Source organism: Vicugna pacos, chromosome 21 (genome assembly GCF_048564905.1).
Source record: "Vicugna pacos chromosome 21, VicPac4, whole genome shotgun sequence".
Classification (NCBI taxonomy): domain Eukaryota; kingdom Metazoa; phylum Chordata; class Mammalia; order Artiodactyla; family Camelidae; genus Vicugna; species Vicugna pacos.
In genome coordinates this window covers 14,400,727-14,420,493 of record NC_133007.1, presented here as the reverse complement: position 1 = coordinate 14,420,493, position 19,767 = coordinate 14,400,727, and the positions used below count along the sequence as shown (strand labels likewise).

The following is a 19,767-nucleotide window of genomic DNA, read 5'->3' as shown; positions in this document are numbered from 1 at the left end:
CGGGTCTCTGAGGTGAGCTCTGCGCAGGGACTGAGAACTTCGGGGCTTGATCCCTGCAGCTGAGGCCTGCGGGGTACCCTGGTAGGAGCCACCCTCTGGAGTGGTGGAGAGTCCTGAGAGCTTTTCGCACAAGATTCCAAAAATAGCGCTCCAGGTCTGCAAAGGGCCCTGCCGCCTGTCTCCAGACTCTGTCCCAGCCTGGCATCTCCCTTCCCTTGGACACCCTTGGAGTCTGCACCCGAGTTTCAGCCTCTTCTGGTCTCGGAGGACACTCTGTCCGCCCTCTTCCCCCTACGCAGTCCTCAGATACAACCCGAATTACTGGAGCGGGACTCCCGGCCTCAGGATTCCAGCGCAGCCGCGGGAGCCGCGCTGCGGAAGCACAACCGTCCCCGCACAGTCGTCTGGTATTTGAGCTCTCGGTCCGGAAGACATTTTGGGAAAACATTGTGCATAGAAATTTATATGTATATGTGTATTTGGTCGACAAATGTTAAGCAAATGTGTCTGGTGTTTTTGTTGAAACCGTTAGCATCCTGGTTGGTACTGATGGGATTCGTTGATACTATTTAATGTATGACAAGTGGATGATGTTAAGGGAGCGCCTGATTTCTCTGGAAAACACCGTGCAACACAAGTGGAGACGTCCGACTTTGTTTCCAACTGCCCATAATTTCCCTGTCGCTACCTCTCGGTCACCAGCCAGGCCGACGGCACACCCGGGGACAAGGCAACTTTCTCTGCAGGGCTATCTCCCCTCAAATGACAAGAGATCAATGGGTCTTCCGGGGAAGCAGCAAGTCCAAGGGGTTCCTTATCCAGACTTTAGTCACAAAGGGCAATTCGGTCGGTAGCAGAGACGAAAAGAAACATTAAATTACAACTGTGTAAATGAGGATGGAGGAGGAGGGAAAAGCTAGGGCCTGCTCCAGTTCTGGGAAGATTCGAAAGGGCCGACCCGGCTACGGGGACAAAACGAGCAGTGCCTCGAGGGGTGTGGAGCGGAGGCAGGAAAGGCCCTTTCACCTAAGCTCCTGCAGCGGGACGCCGGGTGAAAACCTCTCTGCGCAATTAAGTCGCGTCCATTCCAGCCAGTGGCACTGACGCGTGTGGCGCTCTGCTTGGGCGCGCAGAGGCAGCGGTGTTGGAAATCTCTGCGCCGAGCACCCCCTTCCAACTCTCCCTCTGGCTGCGGGCCCACCCGGGGGCGTCGGTCTCCCACCAGTATCCCGCTAGCTCCTCCGCGCAGTTCGCCGCGGCCCAGACACGGACAGATGTTTACTGCTTTGAGCCCCGACCGCTGGGGAGACGGAGCGACCGGCTCCGCGCACCGCCCGGCGCTGGCGGGGCTCTGGGCTCCCGGTCGGGGGTGCGAGTGGGCCGGCGGGAGGGCGAGGGGATGGAAAGAGGAGGAGGGAGTGGGTGGACTAATGATGAAAAAGTCTCCTCCATCCCGGCTCCTTAATTAAATGCATGGAAAGAACCGAGGCGAGCACATCTGGTTTCAATCTGCAGCCCTTTGATGGCATCAAATGTTCTTTTCCTAGATCAGGGCTGGAAGTTCTGGGCTAACTATGGCCGTTTGGAGCCCAGAAACCATTTACACACACTCGGACCCTTCTTGCCCTCCAGTTGAGCCTCTGGGTTATAGGAGAAAAAAAAAAAAAAAAGTTTAGTAATCAGGGGAATGAGGGAGTATGTGTTTGTGTGTTTAAATAACATAAAACGCCACAAATAAGCACTTAATATTTTACTTACTCGTCATATAGTAACTCATTTCTAATGAGACTATTAAAGCTGTTACCAAATTCCGACAGGTCATGAAAAAATCGCTCAGCACCCCTCTGTCCTCCGTCAAGTTCGGGCTCCGCAGACGGACGACAGAGCATTATCCATAGACTTAGATGGGGGCTCCTCCACCCCTCTCGGTCCTTCCTCCCCCCCCTCCCCCTGCCCCCTCGGCACCCGGTCTGGACCCTGAACCGCGCAGGAGCCACGGCGACCGCTGGCTCTGCGAGTGCCCCTGTTTCCTCCGCATCTGGGCAGCGCAACCCTCTGGTCTAAGCGTCGTAGCCTGGGGAAGCGACCTTGGCTGCACCAAAGAGGTTACGAAATTGGCCAGGGTGGGGGAAGGGGAGCAATTGTGACAAACTCTTAAGAGTACTTTCTTCCAGCTAAATAAGTATGTAAATTTTCTACTGCCTTGGCCCCGGGATTCCTAGCGGCGGGGAGATTCGAACCGATTCGGCGCCTTCTGGATCTCCCCCAAGCTGCCTTTAATCCATGGAAGAAGCGTGGGAGAGCCTTCCATTATAATCAGTCCTGTTATTTTATTACATTATTTAGTACGCTGTCTCTACAGGGCCAAATGTAGCCTTAATACGCTTGCTCTCTCCTCGTTTTTCCGACCCTCCTTCATCCCCACCCACCCCAAAATTGTTGGAACAGCAGGAAACGTTAAAAGAAAAAAAAAGGCAGAGGGAGAAGAAAATTTGATTGAGATAGTTGTGGATTTTTTCCAGCAAGTTTCCCCGCAGCTGTTATCAAAACATGCAAATGAGATTTTCCAACAGGATCTTAAACAAATCTGGAGGAGTTAATGCCGAAGCAAAATAATCAACTCATTTGAAGTGACTGTGGGTTTCAGTTTGTCTTTTCTCCCCGTGATACTATTGCAGGGGAATGATAATTAGACCTTTACTTAAAAAAAAAAATCCGAAGGGGCTCTCTCGCTTTCTCTTCCCTCCCTTTTCTTCCCCTCCTCCCTCTCTCCCTCTCGCGCTCCCTCCCTCTCTCTTTCTCTCTTGCTCAGAAGTTGGCAAAGGGGGTTTTCTTAATCAGACTGTTTTTTGGTCCGAGGGAAAGGAGGAAGAAGGAGATTGTGATGGAGAAAGGGGTCTGTAAAACGTCAGGCACCGCACAAAGGCTTTGCCACGTAATTACAGGCTCCTATTAAGTCGAGATCTGCCCTCCCAGGGGTCTCCAATTTTCTTGTATTCCCTACAAAGCCTCCTCTGCATGCCAGTTTGTGCCTTTTGAAGTGCCAGAGAGCTTCTTGATCCAACTGAGAAGGAAAAAGGAGCTCAGCAAGAAGAGGGGGAGAAAGCGAAGGGAACGGGGGAAACCCACCACCACCCTCCTTCGGACTCCTGAAGCCCTTTTTTTTTCCTTCTTACGAAAAGTAAAGTGAGAATCCTGCTCTCCAATACATCTGCAAGACATCACCCTCTCCTCCTGAAACTTTAGTCACTCCTGAGAATCCACAGGAGTGCGGAGAGGGGGAACACGTTTTCTTGAAGATGTTTTAAAGCTGGAACAAGCCTTCTTCTGTTGGTGCTTGAACTCTTGCCTGGGAATAACTTTTTTAACCTTAAAAAAAAACCCACTTTGATTCTTCTCTCCCACCCCGTCTTCTCTCTTCTTCTGTTTGCCTAACTCCCCCCCCCTGCTGGCCTCCCCTTTCCTCTCTCCCCCTTATTATTATTTTTAGTGTGTGCGTGTGGACGCTTTGGAGAGCTGGAAGGGATTTTTTTTTCTCCTGACTTGAACATAGGGTGACTTTTAATTTTATTTTTTGGTGTGGATTATCTCTTTGGACGGCGCCGGACTTGGCCTCAGGAAAGCAACCGAGGCTGTCGAAGGCTGCTGGTGCAGAACGCTCTGCTACAGAAGGGGGTCCCCCGCCCTCTTTCCACTTTTTTGCTGTTGTTCTTCCCCTCCTTCCTTCTCTCTCTCTCTCTCTCTCCTCTCTCCTCCTCTCTCTCTCTCTCCACTCCCCCCTCTCTCTTCCCCACTCGGCTCCTCTCCCCCCTCGCGCCCACAGCGTTTGGTGTTGATTCGAGCGGGAAGAGGGGGGTGGGTGGGATCGGAGGGGGAGACCATGACCTCCAGCTACGGGCACGTTCTGGAGCGGCAACCGGCGCTGGGCGGCCGCTTGGACAGCCCGGGCAACCTCGACACCCTGCAGGCGAAAAAGAACTTCTCCGTCAGTCACCTGCTAGACCTGGAGGAAGCCGGGGACATGGTGGCGGCGCAGGCGGACGAGAGCGTGGGCGAGGCGGGCCGGAGCCTGCTGGAGTCGCCGGGACTCACCAGCGGCAGCGACACCCCGCAACAGGACAGTGAGTGAAGGGGCGCATGCCCGCGGGGGGGGGGTCCCCGACCGAGGGCGGGGGTCCGGGCTGGGCGGCTGGAGCCCGCCTGGGGCCAGGGGGAGAAAGTCAGGAACAGGGAGAGGTCGGTGGCAGCGGCCGGAGGAAGGGCCGATCGCAGACGAGAGAAAAGGATGAGAAAAGGACTCTGCGGAGGACGTAGCCAGGCGGACGCTGGAGGGAGGCTCCGAGGCCCTGCGGTTGGGGTCAGGGACCCTGCCCGCCGCGGACTCTCGCCCCAAAGCCGACTGTGCTGCCTCTCTGTCCCGGCCGAGCGGGGCTGCCAGATCTTCCCACTTGCAGGGCGACAGGGCTGGGCTGGAAAAGAGTCCCAGAGCGGGGCAGACTCCGGGAGCCCGCCTGTTTGGGAAGGCGGTGGGCTAAAGATGCAGAGTCGGGTCGGAAAGGTTTCTCCCGGGTGGCGTAAGCGAGTTCGAGGGCTTATGGGACAGAGGTGGCGGAGGGCACCGCGCACAGAGAGCGAGACCCGCGCTGCTCCGGCGGCGCACCGCGCGCAGGCTCCCGAGGCCAGGCGTGCCGGAGGGGCGGCGCTGGTGCGCCGGGCTGGAGCGCCCGAGCCGCTCTCTGTCTCAGGGTGTTGCAGCCACCTGCAAACGGGTCTGAGACGCCCGGTAGAATCAAAGGCCTGAGTGACACGAGAAGACTCTCGCGAAGCAAAGGGAGTGTCCTTTAAGGGTGAAACCCAAGCTACCGCCCGGCATGATCCCGCACAGCAGAGATGCGCTGGGGAAGCGCGGGCTCCGAAGCCGAGCCCGGTGTCACACTGGAGGAGCTCTCCCTATTGGCCCCAAGATTTCCAGAAAAGTCCATGCACAGTCTCCCTTCTGCACCCTCCCTGATTGGTATCGTGCCCTTATGGAAATCTCGCCTCGCGTTATTAGCGGTGTCTTTAAAAAAGTGACTCCAAATGTATCCATACATCCTGGAGTCTGTGACAGACCTGTCACCTGGCTCATCCCTGGTGACATAGGATTGGATATTTCCTCCTTGAGGTTGCAAGAGTCAGAATGTGGCTGGAAGTTTTAAAGTGAAGCGGATCTCTTTCTATGCCTTTATTTGCTGACTGCTATTTTGTTTTGGAACTTGGAAGGTGTGAAACCAGGGGTCCCGCTGGCATTCTATGATTTCAAAAACAAAAACAAAAACAAAAACATTTCCAAGATTAGACTCTCAGAAAACAGCGAAGCAAACTGGACTCAGAAGCAGCTGGAAACAAGGCCTGTGCAAATTGGTGGGAGCGCCGAGGGCTGCGCTGAAACAGGCCGCAGGGAGGGCCTCTCTCTCCTGCAGGCCGCCTGCCCATTGCCCTGCTTCCTTGGTCCAGGCCTGGGCTCCCCTCAGTGTTTTTAGCCAAAAGTCAACTGGGGCCAATCCACTCTACTTCTGTAGAGGCAGAGGGCGACGGGGAGTCTGGCCTGGCCAGTCACTAGGGAAAGACTGGCCAACTCTGAGGAATGAAGACCCGATGTCCCCAAGTCCGGGGTAATGGCTAGGTACAGAGGCAGAGGCGTCCTTGTTGAAGTTATTGGTCCGAGGGCAGGGGTGGGTAGCAGCGGTTTGCTGCTCGCACAGCACACGCCGGCAGCGTGAATTAATCTTTCGCGTAGACATTTTTAGTTACAGTAAATGCACTGCGAAATAATATGATTATTTTAAAACATTTTACCAGGGAATATTTACACATACAAGAGCACGGAGACTAGTATTATGTATCTCCATGTACCTATCATCCAGCTTCACTAATTCTGCAAATTCTGCCGTTCTTGTTTCTCCATGACTAATTATTAATCATAACATTTATCACTGTTCAGAGAACTAGAGGCTGCACCCACGACAGAAAAACAGGGTCGTGAAGAAACTGCTGCATAGAGGACCAGGGTGGGGCAGGAGAGACCAGCCAGGGTTGCTTTGCCTCAAGAGCAAGAGGAGGAAATGTGAAAAGCAGGCCCGGGGTCGGTGGCCACAGCAAGCCCGGGGTCCAGGCAGCCGGGAGTTGGGCCCCACGTACTACAGGGCTGGAGGGATGCTGACATTCCTGGCGTTTGACTTTGGGCGGACACTACGAGAAGGAAGCTCGGGTTCTTGGTGGCCTCCTAGTGGGTAGAGAGCGAGGCTAGGCCGGGGAGGCTGGCTGGGAAGCACCCGCAAGCTGAAACGGAGGCCAGGAGATGTGGCCTAGGGATGGTTCCTGCAAGACCCAGACCTGGTGCAGGAGAGGCCGCAATGATCACGTGGCATCTGCGGGGCATGAGGGGACACGTAAGGGCGGCGGTTGGAGTTGGGACCTGTGTCCCAAGGGAAAGGGTTGAGATCTGCGGGAACCTGCCTGTTAGATACATGAACACATCTTGAAGTTTCAAGTGGTAACCTAAGGCCTAGTGTGGAGTGAACCCCAGAGGGAAACTGAGGTTCAGAGAGAGAGGATGCTTGAGTAAGAATGATAGGCAATTTTGTAAGAAGGTCGCAGAATGCCGAGCGATGTAATGGGGACTCTGTCATGGACGTCTGGGGCTGGGAAAGTAGCTGAGAAAACACACACACCCAAACACACCCAAAGCCAGGCCACAGGCCTTGCTTTGTAAAGACAGCCAGGGCCTATTCTAACAAGTAGTAGTTGCTTTTCAAAGCAATGTTTCCTCAACTTCCTTCCCCATCTCTGGGATGAGACTAAGAGGGCAGGGTAAGATGGGTAACAGCAAGTGTCCAAGAGGACACCTGTCCTGAGTCTTGGGCCCCCACCAGAAGTTGCCAAGAGGGCTGTCATGAGCTACGTGGAATTCAGGACCGGTGGGGTGGCGCTAGGCCTCCCTGTCTGCAGTGGACAGAATGGCTCAGGCTGTGGATTAGGGAAGAAAGGAGTCTCCAGGCAGAGGACTAGAGCTGGGCTTCGAGCTGCATGGGACAGAGGAGGGCATTGGGAGTCAGGCGCCCCTTGCAGCCTCCTGGGAGTCTACTACTCCAGAGTGAGAAACCATAACCTCCTTTGGAGAGATGGGGGACATTTAACAGACACCCTTTCCTCTTAGAGCTATACAGAAACACATCCTTCCTAAGATTTCTGTTCAGCTGAAATAAGAAAAACAGACTCTATTTACACTGGCAATATTAATCATTCATATTGCAAATTTTTGTTACAAACTGGGTCCAGTGTAGCCGAGAGGAGCTAAGCACTGTCCAAAGTGAAGGCTTCTGGATGGTCCCCCCACTCCCCTGTTTCCCCCTTGATTTTCATCCACTCCACTTTCCTCTCTGTTGAACGATTTCTTTCTCCTTTTACTGATACTCCCAGCCTAGTATATTTCTCAAACTTCTGGGTTCAAATACCTTAAGTGTTTAAAGAAACGGTCCTTAAACACGGTTAGGAATGCAATGGCTAATGGGGGGATGTGGAGTGTGAAGTGGGGTGGTGGCAGAACAGGGGTAGTCAGGAGAGGGAGGAGAAACAACTCATAAAAAATAGGCAGACCCACTCCTGGGAGGATGGTGCATCCGCTGTCATTTCTTAATCTGAACTTCTGCAAACTCTTAAAAAAAAAAAAAAGCCTGCCTTCCATGTTCCCAACCTCTAAATTAGTGAAACCAGATTGTCCTAATAAGACCTTTTGTTGGAAACACATGTAGTCATAAAAAGGTAGACGGAAAGTCAATTAGACACGCGCGCACACACGCACACACATTCACAAGGCGGTGCTAAGTGTGGACCGGGCGCAGCTGGGCCCCGGGCCGCGGCGGGATGCAAATACAGAACAGCGTCGCGGGAAATCGATTTGTCACAAAGGGAGAGGTGTGAACGCGGCGCGAAGGACTCACCCGCCCCAGCCGCCTGCCACACTCCCCAGGGCCCATCTCCGCCGGCTTCTCTAGGCCAGAGAAACGCTCAGGAGAGCGGGGAACGTTCTCCAGGGCGCTCCCGAGTGGAACTCGCACGGGAACATCAATTCTGCTGGCGTCTCAGCATTTGCAGTCCTTACGGCACCAGAAATTTTCTTATGCGGCACCACCCCCTGGGGCCTTGGAGCCGGTGCCGCCACTCTGAATTTGGGCCTCAATTACCACGATTCAAAGGGGAGCTAACGAAATATACCGTTTAAAGCGTAGCCTGGAGGGTTTTTTTGCTTTTTCTTTCTTCTTTTTAGAGGAGGCAGTGAAATCTAGGATCATGGGAGGCCACTGAGTCCTCAAGGTCGAATGTCAAGTCCAGGGAAGAGGCTGTGAATCCTGTTTATCTTAACATACAGAAGCAAGGGGTTGAATGGCTTCCTTCTCTTAATATTTTGGAGAAATTTACAGTCTGGTGACTCCCTCCCGATTAGGAGCGAAAGGCGCTTGGAGTTTTAAGCGTCCGGGAGGTAAGCCTCTAAAGTCCGAGGCCCTGACTGCCAATACGCGCTGGGCCTCCAGATCCCCCAACTCTAGAAGACAGTGAGTTACTGGCTTTACCGTTCATTTCGCCGGGACACCCTTCCCAAGCCTCCGGAGCGCCTTTCCCGCACCTTAGGTGTCGCGCAACCCGGCATTTCTGCTCGGCGACCTTAACCTTCTCCCCGGCAAGCTCAAGTCAGAGCCTAGGGGCGTCAGGCGGGCAGCAGGAGGTCACACGGGTCCCGGCAGTTCCTTGGTCTTCCCAGGAACGTCGCTTTAGATTTTACAACATGAGTAAATAAATCATCTCCAAACCAACAAGATGTCACCTCCCTCCCGCCCCCTGCGAAAAAAACCCCAGCAATTTCGGAGCCAAAGATATCTTCCTAGTCCACTGGCTCAGATCCGGTCAGATCCGAATTTTGAACTTCGTTTCTGGCCAGCAGCCACCTCCGGGTGCTTATTCACTTTTAAATGGCATCTATAGATTTTCAACGGTGAGGAGCCCTACACCAATTTGATTTTTATTTTAGAAGATGTGTTTCTTTTGCAGTTCCTCTCCTATATCCTGTTTACCCGCTCCCTCCTTCGTCAGGGCAACCCATCAAAGCAGACCTCTTCTTGCTCCTGGAGAACCTCTCTCCTTCTCAGGGGCCCTGGGGCCTCAGGAACAGGGAAGTTGCAGAATTGTGCGCGCCTGTACGTTCCCGGACACTCCTGAGCACCTTTCGCTCCTGGCGGTTCGAGCTTTCAATGGCTCTGAGAATATGTATTTATTTTTTACCCTTTAGAAGGTAAATGGAGTCAGCAGAAGCCATAGGAAGTACAACTTTTAGGTATCAGGGGAGTGTATATACAGAGGAGATAAGGCTTGCGTTTTGCTTGCTTTTTCTTTCTCTTGCAGTGGGTAGAAGAGTTTTGGGGGGAAGAATCCTCCCGAAGAAAATACATAGGTATTCAGCATCCACCATCCAAGCCATTTCTAAATTCAACCAACAGGATCCTCGGAGTGCTGCTCCGAGCTAGAGATCCGATATTTACAGGAAATATTTGGATAAGGAGCCAAGTCTCTGTTGCCACTGGGTGTCCACACATTTACATAACTACCTGGGATTGCATGCTAATGTAATCCAATTGGACGCTCTTTGTCAAATTCTGCATTTTAATTCGATGCGGGGCCAGTACCACTGCCATTGTTTTGGTTTCCTTCAACGCCCTTTTCAACAATCCAAAGAAGGTGCATCTGTCAACAGCATTATTATCTATCCACAAGAATTTGGATTCTTGAAAATCAAATAGCTTGGTGAGCAGGCTAACAACACTCAATTAAAAACCAACTATCTCCAACGGTAACAATAATATCAACAAACTGCCACAACCTCCTTTTCCCTAAATGCTGTTTGTTATTAAACCAAACAATGTGGAGATATATAGCCGAGACATCTGAGGAGGGACAATCGTCGGTGTTTCAGGCTCGAGGGGTTTGTTTTCCACGTATGTAAGCTTTTGAGTAAGGAGTTTCCACCGTGGTCTGAATATTAGTAGATTCTTGGCATCATCATTTGTCTAATTTAGTGAGGCAGTCCCAAGGAAGTAGTTCTACAGAGAATTACGGGCTATCAATTTTAGGTTTAAGAACAACAACAAAAAATCACTACGTTTCACTTGTCCTGGAACCACTTTCCTTGATGAAAAAATATCTGGGAAGCCGATTACAGGGGCAATAGCCACTTGAGGGGATGGGAGGGGCACGAAGGCACAAATGGTGGTAGGTTAAGGAAATTTTGTGAAAGAAAATTAAAAAAACATGTCAGAACAAATCAATCACATACACAAGCGACTTCTCAGAAGAGTCTGAGGACAATCAGAATCAAGGATTCTGCTGTACCCGCAGTTCTCAAATACAGGAATTTATATCGGTCGGAGTTATGACCAGAATGCGGTCCTGGAGCACTGGATGTCCCAGCCCCTTTGCTGTACCACGTAATGAGGGAGCTCTAATTCCCAAGGACTTTGACTTTGGGCCTTATTTTTGCCATTATTGATTTTTCCAGACTCAGCTCAAAATGAGGACTGCATTTGAAAAGGGTGTATTAATTAGAATCTCCAAGATCCGAGTTATGAGAAAGGACAAGGACAGGTCCTCTGGTTCCTATTTTGTCTGCTTTCATGGAGTTAATTTGCAAGCAACTGGAAATGTTCTTAATGGCTGAGCGAGGAGCGACTATACCGAAACCCTCATACAGGAATGGTGATCGCACTGGCCTGAACTACAGGCTGTCTTTGAATCTTACCTCTTTTTTTTTGAATCTTACCTCTTTTTGCGGGGGCGGGGGGGCCTGGAGGAAGGAGTAAATAGTTCGAGGGAGAATTTTTTCAGTAATTCAGTGAAGAATTTTAATTTGTAAAACAGACCCCACAGTATCTTAGATTTTAGTGTTCTCCATCTCTGCCGCCGGGACAAAGATGCAAACAGCCTCACACCACCTCTGCCCTGGTCCTCCCAGGTCCCAGGGCGCTGGGACGCAGCTCCCGGGCGGAGTCTGGAACGTACCCACGAGTCTTGCCCGACGCGCCTCTCCTTGCCTTCTCCCGCCGAAAGGGGGCGCATTCCCCTCCCAGGCAGGGGGCTTAATTAAGCCTGCCTTCAAAAACCCCTGGACTCAGGCAGGAGAGGGAGACATGCAGGAAGATCCCTCTACACAAGCAGCAAAAATTGGCAAATGTCAATAGCGTGAAGTCACGCCAGGGACCACATAATGCCACATAGCTTTGTGTGAAATGAGAGTGGTCAGGATTCCAGGGTTAGTAGGAAGGGACAGGAGGAGAGTGGGACTAGATGACCCTGAGTCACTGGGTGCTAGGGCTGGTGTCTGGGTTCCATGGGGAAGGAGACAGTTTGTCCCTGTGGAGTTCGGTGTGAGACATTTACGTGTATGATCTCCAGGTATTTAAAGAAGGAAGGGCAGATTTAGAGATGGAGAGCTGGCGGTAGTAGTGAGATGCTGCAGAAGTGCTCCAGAAACCCTCATTAGTACCCGGAACCATTAGATAGGGCAAAACATCGGCCACCTTAGAGTTAGGCCCTGGGGTTAGGGTAAGCTTCTATCTCTCAAAGGAAGAACAGTAGTTGCCCCCACAGTCTTGTGTGTGCCTGAAACCTGGGACTTACAGAGACTTACAGGACAGATGAGGCTACATTGTTAATCCTCCCTCTGCCCTGTGCCTTGAAAATCTTGGGATTTTCTATTTCTCTCCTGGTCTATTTCACACCCTGACCTTAGAGGGTCAACAGCACAAGGCGATACTGGGAGCAACAAACTGACAGAACAAATATTTTGTTGTCTTAGCATTGATGGTGGTTAATACATACCTTCCAAGATCATCTGAGCTTGGGTGTTCACTTAAAACAGGAGCATGAAGCCAGAACTGTAAGGGAAGTTGCTTTCCCACAAACGTTTGTCTGAGAGTAAGAATATTCACTCCATTCACTTACTTTTTCATCATCAGTCATGTCGTTATATTTTAAAGGACCTCACAGCGCTGGAAGTTAGTAGAGTATAAATAAGCATAAAAACAGACGGGTGCACATCCAGTACTCTGCATACACATGGGGAGGCCAAACCTTTTCAAAGACGATTGAGATATACAACTTAAAGGCCAAGAGGCCCACCTCAATCAAAATTTGAGCCAGGATATGCTAAGTTCAATCAGCTTGACTATGGGCAAAGTGAAAGGCCGAGCCAGCACTTTGGATATATACAGAGAACCAGGTTTTTCTCAAGTTTCTGTTGTATTTATCCACACACATTCATGCTAGTCTACAGAGGGCTTGGTAGAATTGGCTCAGGCCTGATGGGTGGTGGGGATTCAGGGTCTCGGCCTGACCTCGTCTGCCATACTTTTCCTTCTTTGCATTCATTCCCTGTGCCCCTGTGTCCAAGACCTGGGAGCTGCAGGGAAAACTGGTGCCTGGAGGCCACAGAAGCCTCCTAAATGCTGTTCTAGAATCCTCAGAAGAGGGAGTGCTGTTGAGCAAAATGATATGTAATGTACTAGGTATTTTCATGTATTCGTCCTCTGTGATAATTCATTTTATAATAGCCCAGTTAGAGGCTTCTTAGGGATTGAGTTTTGGGGAACTGGTTACTATTCTGTTTCTCTTTCAAGTAATCATAAACAGATGACGTTGAAAGTTTCAATGGAAGTAGGCATTGAATCTAAATCTTTATACCTGGGCACTGACATTCATCACCATTAATCCAGACTGGGAGGGGACACTAAATAATTAAATACATTGTCACTTTTCTTTCCATTTTCTACCAGCGCTACTTCCCTCAGTACTTGTCTGGGTGACAGCAGGCATGTACCACTGGCACAGCTGCCAAACCATTGCCTGTGCTCAGTAAGTGCTTAATGAGTGATAGAATGAGCTCCCCGATTTTTGTGGATCCCCTTTACAACCTAGTGCCAGTACTAGGCCCCCTCACCTCCCCTTCTCACTTTCAACCCTTTGCCTTGGAGAGATCCTCTAGGCTCACCATTTTAGAGCCATCTCTATACTGATTCTCAGGATGTAGCTTCAAGGCTCCCGCTTGGAGCTGCAGGTTCATTTATGTAGCTACCTACTCAACACTTCTATTCGAACATCACAAAAGTGCCTCAACCTCAAAACCAGTCAAAACATAGCTTTAATGAGTTCCTTTTCCTCCATATGTCTCTTTTAGCTTTCTCTGTTTTCCCATATCACAACATGTGGGTGCAAAACTCAGAAATTTCAGACGCATCCTTGACTCTTTCCTTTATGCCGCTGTTCAATTCATCTCCAAATCCCAACAAGTTGACCTTCTAAAATCACTTGAATTCATCTCCTTTATAAATCTCTATGGTATCTCACCTGCACCGCGAAGCCAGCCTCCTAACTAATTGGGTCTAATTGCATCCATGCTTGTCCTCCTCTCTGCGGAGGTGATGGCAGAGTGGATATAATACAGCTTCAAGGAATATTTGCCAAATGAATGAGTAAATGCTAGTGCATTCTTTTAGAAACACATTTTTTTAAAAAAATCATGGCTCTCCCTTTCTTTAGAACTCACGGTTGCTTTTCATTCTTTTCCATCCCAAGACCAATTTTTTGTCCTCTTTTTAAAAAAAGCCATTCTTTATACTCTATATTTCCACCCCTACCCCAGGAGTCAGCTCGTTCACACACATGTGCAGATTTGAGCTGTTTCCCCACCTCTCCCCAGTGTGCTACTTAGGCAAGTACCCGTGCACCCACCAGTCTCTCCTCCACTTCTCTGCCTTCTGCCCTGCAGTGTCCTTGCTCCGTGGCACTTTCCGCAGACCCACTCATGCTACCTTCCAAGTTCTGCTCCTCTCTCACTTCCTCGTGATGCCTTCCTTGACTGCTTCTTTCAGACCAAGCAAATGCCTTTTCTCATGCTTACTGTAGAAATAATCAGTGCCTCTACAAGTATTGCTGAATGATTTTCTAAATATTTTATCATTGTTAATTTACTTTGAGAATTTTCTTAAGATTAGATACTTTGGTGGGGGGGAGCGTAGCATATTCCACAGTAGCAGTAAGCAAAGAAATTAAATAGATAATGGGGGGGTGGGTTATTGTGTGGTCCCACTGTTTATGCAATCTCTAGTGCAAGTGATTTTTTAAATATAAGAGTAATACCAAAGTGTAATAAGTGCTCATTTTAGAAAATGCATTATTTTACATTTTAAAAATTTAAGTGGGACAGTCAAGCCACCTATATTTCACCACCCTGAATGGTCTGGTCTTAAAGCATTTCTTTCTTTTTTTTTTTTTTTTCACAGTTTCTATTAACATTCTTGATGACTGATTTTTCTTTAATTTTTCAAAGACTGTGTTTCCCCCACATTAAGAAAACATATACACATTGAACCCACTTGCTCTCATCAGAAAATTAAACACACAAACAACAAACAAACAAAAGTTCCCCCAGGATGATGAGAGCTGTGACATCACAGCTATTTCCCAGTGTTCTCAAGTTCCAGTGGGTACACTTCCAGCAGTAAAGGCCTTCAGAGTAAACAGTTTCTTTTTCTTTTCTGCTTGTTCTTAGCTGGGAACCTTCCCTAGACATGAGCACATGTCTCCTTTTGAAAATTGGAAAAGCCTGCATAATACCTAAAGGACGTTCCGAGACCACAGTTGGAGAGAGCTACTGCTCAAAAAATTTGTTTTTACATAATTTAGTAAGGAAAAGCGCCACAAAGCAAGTGGGGGAGAAACTTTCTTAAGGGAATGGACTGAAAATTTTCTACTATTGTAGATCTCTGGATCTTGAATTTTTTTTTGTTAAATGTTTCAAGACTCACATGTGCTTTTGTAGAAAAAGGAGGAGAAAAACGACGTTTCTTTCTCTATACCTTGTAGAACGATGATCAGGTCGGACAGTGACATATTCCAGGACACTGTCATGTATTTTGACAGAGGAAGAAGCACTTAGAAAAATCAAAGATAATGCACTTATCCAGATATGAAAGTCCACAGGCCCCTAGCCCTTATTTAAAGTGATAATTACAGAGAAAATATAAATTGTTATTATGAAGTCTATGTAAAAATCATTCCTCAGCAAGCTGACGTGAAAACATTTGCCTGAGGAATGCAAATATTTTCCTTAGGGAAAGTATTAGCAAGTGATATAAAATCATGCTGAACAAAATTTTAAAATTATGAATTAGATACAGCCAAACAATCTTTCCCCTTCTCATGAGAAAGAGGGAACGGACAGCATAATCATCATTTTTGAGGATGCAAAGCCACGCTTGCCCAATAAAAGTTTCTGCAGTTCCCCCACGTTGCCTCATCTCAGGGCGGACAGACAGGGAACCACCCAGAGAGCTCTTTGCCTACAACCAGATGTGCTGTTCAGCAGCTCTAATCCTCAAGTTCGAGGGAAGACCACAGGATGAATCCTCAACACATTTTAGAAATAAAACCCAATTTGGTTCATTAATCACGAAACTGAAATCTGCAGTTTCGCTTTGCATATTTCAAAGGCTGAATGCCTTCTGACAAGAGAAACAGAAAATAATGTCTCTGCGTGTTTGACTGTTACGAGTCTGTTCTCAGCTGCCCTCAGGGAGGAAGAGATTTTTCCGCGTGTGATCATTTTTACTCAGAATATATGGAGTGTTCTTTAAATTTATATCTTTTTTGCTTTACCCCAACATTCTCCTTTCTCAGGGTGGGAAGAATACCTTTTGTCTGCACTGCTTTGGATGTTTTTGGTTTGGAGATTCAGGGCTGCCTTGAACAGTTAGGAAGTTCCAGCTGTGTTTGGGTAGGCTTTAAAAGTACAATCGTTTTAACTGAACTGAATTAATATACTCAGACTGCTGGTTTGCTTAATTCTTTTCCCTTATTACTTGTATAAATTGATGACTTACGTTGTCTTAAAGGATTAATAATATTAATAATGTGAACAATAAAGCGAGATAGAACAATGAAACTGCTGCACAAGCTCTAAGAACACTTGCCAATGCTATTACGTTTCACAAAGCCAATTCTAAGGAGAAGGTGGGGATAGCATAACTATTTTTATTTTACAGATGAGAAAACTGCGGCTCGGAGTATTTTAGTGTGCTGCTGATGAGGGACTCAAATCTTTCTCTCCTGATTCCATTTTAATTTTTTTCACTGTATCCTATCACCTTTGATGTCAACCAGATTCTTTTATATACATGATTTCCAGTGAATCAACACTGAGTTAGGAATAGGGACACCAGAACGCCACTTCCTGACACACTGACATTCTGCACAAATCTCTTCTCATTCCTCTGGCTCTCGCTCTTTGTTATAAACCGGGCACGTTAACAGCACGTAACGGAAATCAAATGGAGACTCTTCTAAATTAAATTATCAAATAAAGATCAAAAACAAAAATGCATTTCAATAAACTTATACCCAGCTCTCAAAAGCATGAATATTTAATTTAGATTTAGGGACCTTAGGAGCTTCGAAGCGATTTACTTTGTTTTTGGACAATTCCACGTTCAATGGCTGTTCTATAATTTACTTTAGACAAACCTCTGGGTCTTGATTTTCTCATGTAAAAATTCTGGTGCATTAGTATCTGTCACACAGGTTTGTTCTTTGGAATAAAGATATGATGTAAACAAAGACCCCAACACCTTACTTCCCTTCCCACTGGATGCTCGCCCTTTCCCTGTTCTCCACTGCGACAGCATCTCTGACAAGTTCAGGCTCAGTTACATACTCAGTGTGGTTTCCCAATCCATTGCTAAGGCCATTTAATGTCCCTGAAATTAGGAATATTCCCATACTCTAAAATCACAGTCGTAACAGCATGTCGCTTACGGAGTGACTAAGGAGACATCCGTTTTTGCTCTACAGTTAGGAACTGATACCTTACAATTTTTGGTGGCACTCCTAAGACCACACCCTCAGTGCCCAGCAGAGCCAGGAGTCTGGCTCAGACATTCCTGACTATGGTCCTCTCCTTCAGGCCACCCTCCCCTTCTTTAGTAAGAAGTAGATTGCAAATCTTTTAAAACTTTGGAATGGCACCAACCTTTCACATTTCCATGTGCTTCATCCATCACTGCGGACTTTACAGAGACTGAAGAATACAAACACCCTCCCCTAATTTTAACACCAAATTTAAAGAAGAATATACGACATACGCTTAAGATACCAGGTGTCAAGACTTCTAATCCCAGACCTGACATAGCCTGTAAGTTTCCAGGAGATCAGACACATTAAATTTTCTCTGTGGTACAATGTCTCTAACATAGCACTGTCTTACCACTCCTCTGAGATTTCTGTGGAGTTTATTTAATTTTTTTTTACAGGAATAATACTTACCATGTTAACTATGATTATACATAAAGTTGCCATTCTTTTGCCAACTTAGATTTCCTAACCAGTTGAGTAAGATAAACATGCTGTTTTCAGTTTGATATGTGACCTGCTTTTGTATGTATGGCTTTGAAATCTGATAAGCCTGGAAGACATACAGACTGCATTTCTGTATCATGAAGCATCCACGACTCTTTAATTTTTTTTGCCAAGCAGTTAACAATTAGGTCTCTCTGGCATTCTTTGGTAACAGATCAGCATGGCTAACGCTTGTGGTGCACATGGAGAAAACGGGTCACTGTGGCTGAGGCACTTTGACAGCAGTTTATTGCAGGACTAGTGTGCCTGCAGTCTGGAGAAGCAGTTTATGCACGTGGTAGATGAGAGACAGACCATCTCCTAAATATGCTTGGTGGGCATTGGTCAGAGGTTAGGAGCACAGCTCTGTGGGGAGTATCAGTTCTGATGTATGGAAGAGTGTGTGTTTGCTACAAATGCTGTGTGCACTTTACAGTGTAATGTAGAGTCTCTAACTGGGGGTGTAGATAACTGGGTTACTGTGTTCCTTTAGAGAGCATGGAGTTCTTCCTCATCTAGGAAAATTTTCCCTTGGTCCTTATATTCTTCCTTTCTTTCTTCTGTATATGTTCTCCCACATGCAGTTCATTCCCAATGATTTAGAGAAAAAAGGATAAAGAGAAATAACAGATAATCTGATTCTTTCTCTGAGCTGCTTACAGCCTCATCCAGAATATCTTAAAGCGGGATGCCTGGCTCACCTGCATCAGAAAGAACAGCGGTGTCTTCAAATGCAGCTTCCAGAGCCCCACCCACACCAAGGGAATCTGAATCTCCTAAATATGTGCACTTTAGGTATCCCAGATGATGTTTATGTGCCGCAAGATTTGAAAACACTGATGTGCACCACTTTCTCTCACAGTAATCGGAACTGAATGACGTGTCTCTTTGTGGCATCCACCGTGTCTCACGCGTTCCATTGTTATTTAAGTCTCCCTAAGGGTCAAGCTTATCTTTTCAACCAGGTGTCTGAAGTTTGAAGGCAAGGGCAGAGAGGCAGAAATTGTGTAACTTCAGAGCGTTTATCACGGTGCTTTTCATATTGTACGTGGCTTAATAAAAAAGCTGTTATTGAATAAATGAATGCACGAAAGAACAAGTGGGAGATTTAAAAAAAAAAAAAAAGCACACAGAAAGCACTCCCTGGGTGCCTGGCACTGTTTTTAGTGTTTCACACAAAACAAAAACAGTTTAAGGCAATTTGGGGGGGGGGTTGTAAAAATCCTCGCTATGATGAATTTTCGGTGATTATTATCTCAGCTCCTCTAGAAGAAAAAGCATGAATTAAAGAAGGGGCCGTCTAGCACACAGATACTGAGATTTGCAATTTCACTTTAGTTTTAGGTAAATTTGGGAAGTTACAGTTCAGTGTTTTGTATTGTCTTTCCTTCTGATGGTTGATACAGTTTTTCTAATATTGATGCAGTTTTGTGTACTTATCTTCTACATGATCTGAGAAAAGCTAAGGTTTAATAAACCAGTTTTTTTTCTCAGACGTTGACTTTGGGAAGGTTGTATTTTGAAATTTCAGCCTAACTTTTTTAAGTTTTCCGTGTTTAGAGACAAATTTATTCCATTAGTGGGCACATACATTCGCTTGGCACGTACTAAAGTTTCATCTCAAATATCTCCTTTTAAGGTGCGCTCCAGGGCTTTTGCCCTAAATGGATTTTTTCTGTTAAATATCAGGCTTTGCTTTTTTCTAATGAAGTATCTAATTCATAGATTGCTGTCCACAGAGTGTGTGGGGAGATGTGGATAGCCTCTTAGATGACAGACCATTTAATTAAAAAAGAGCTACATTTAGAAAAGCAGGCTTAGCCTGACTTTAGAAAGCTCCGAGGAAGAGAACAATAAAGGAGGGCCTTTGCAGAGACGAGGAAGGGCAGAAACCCAGGGGAAAGGCTGTCCTGGAGCTCTGTCTGAAGCAGAGACCACGGCTGAGTTACAGGCCCCTAAGTCCATCTGGGATCCTTTGGTGACATAAACTTTGTTCTGGTGGTTGATGCCATCACTGGAACCCCCGTAGTGGAATTACAACTTCATAATTCACAGTTAGCTGTTGTTTATTTTATACTGAATCACTTGTGGAGCACACTGGCGGCATCCTCAGGGGAACTGTGTGGTTATGCTCCTGCAGATCTCATTGTTGCATAATTAAGTACGTCAGAAGCAATTCACCAAGTGTCATAACATCCCATATTTCAGATCTTGCAGATGCTCGCCTTGGTTGTGATTGTCCTGAAGGTTATCCCTGCTGACTCACCTTCTCAATGAGTTTTCCTTTGGGGG

The 19,767-nt window shown here is 47.4% G+C and overlaps 1 protein-coding gene across 2 annotated transcripts in view; it reads left to right on the top strand.

Moving 5' to 3' along the window:
• The first annotated feature begins 2,828 nt into the window (after positions 1-2,828).
• PRRX1 (paired related homeobox 1) overlaps positions 2,829-19,767 on the top strand; it is a 70,682-nt gene continuing 53,743 nt past the window's right edge. For both annotated transcript variants that reach the window (XM_031688751.2, XM_031688752.2), the window contains exon 1: positions 2,829-4,121. In XM_031688751.2, coding sequence (XP_031544611.1) covers positions 3,881-4,121 — 241 coding nt within the window. In that variant the 5' untranslated portion in view covers positions 2,829-3,880. The remainder of the gene's footprint in view (positions 4,122-19,767) is intronic.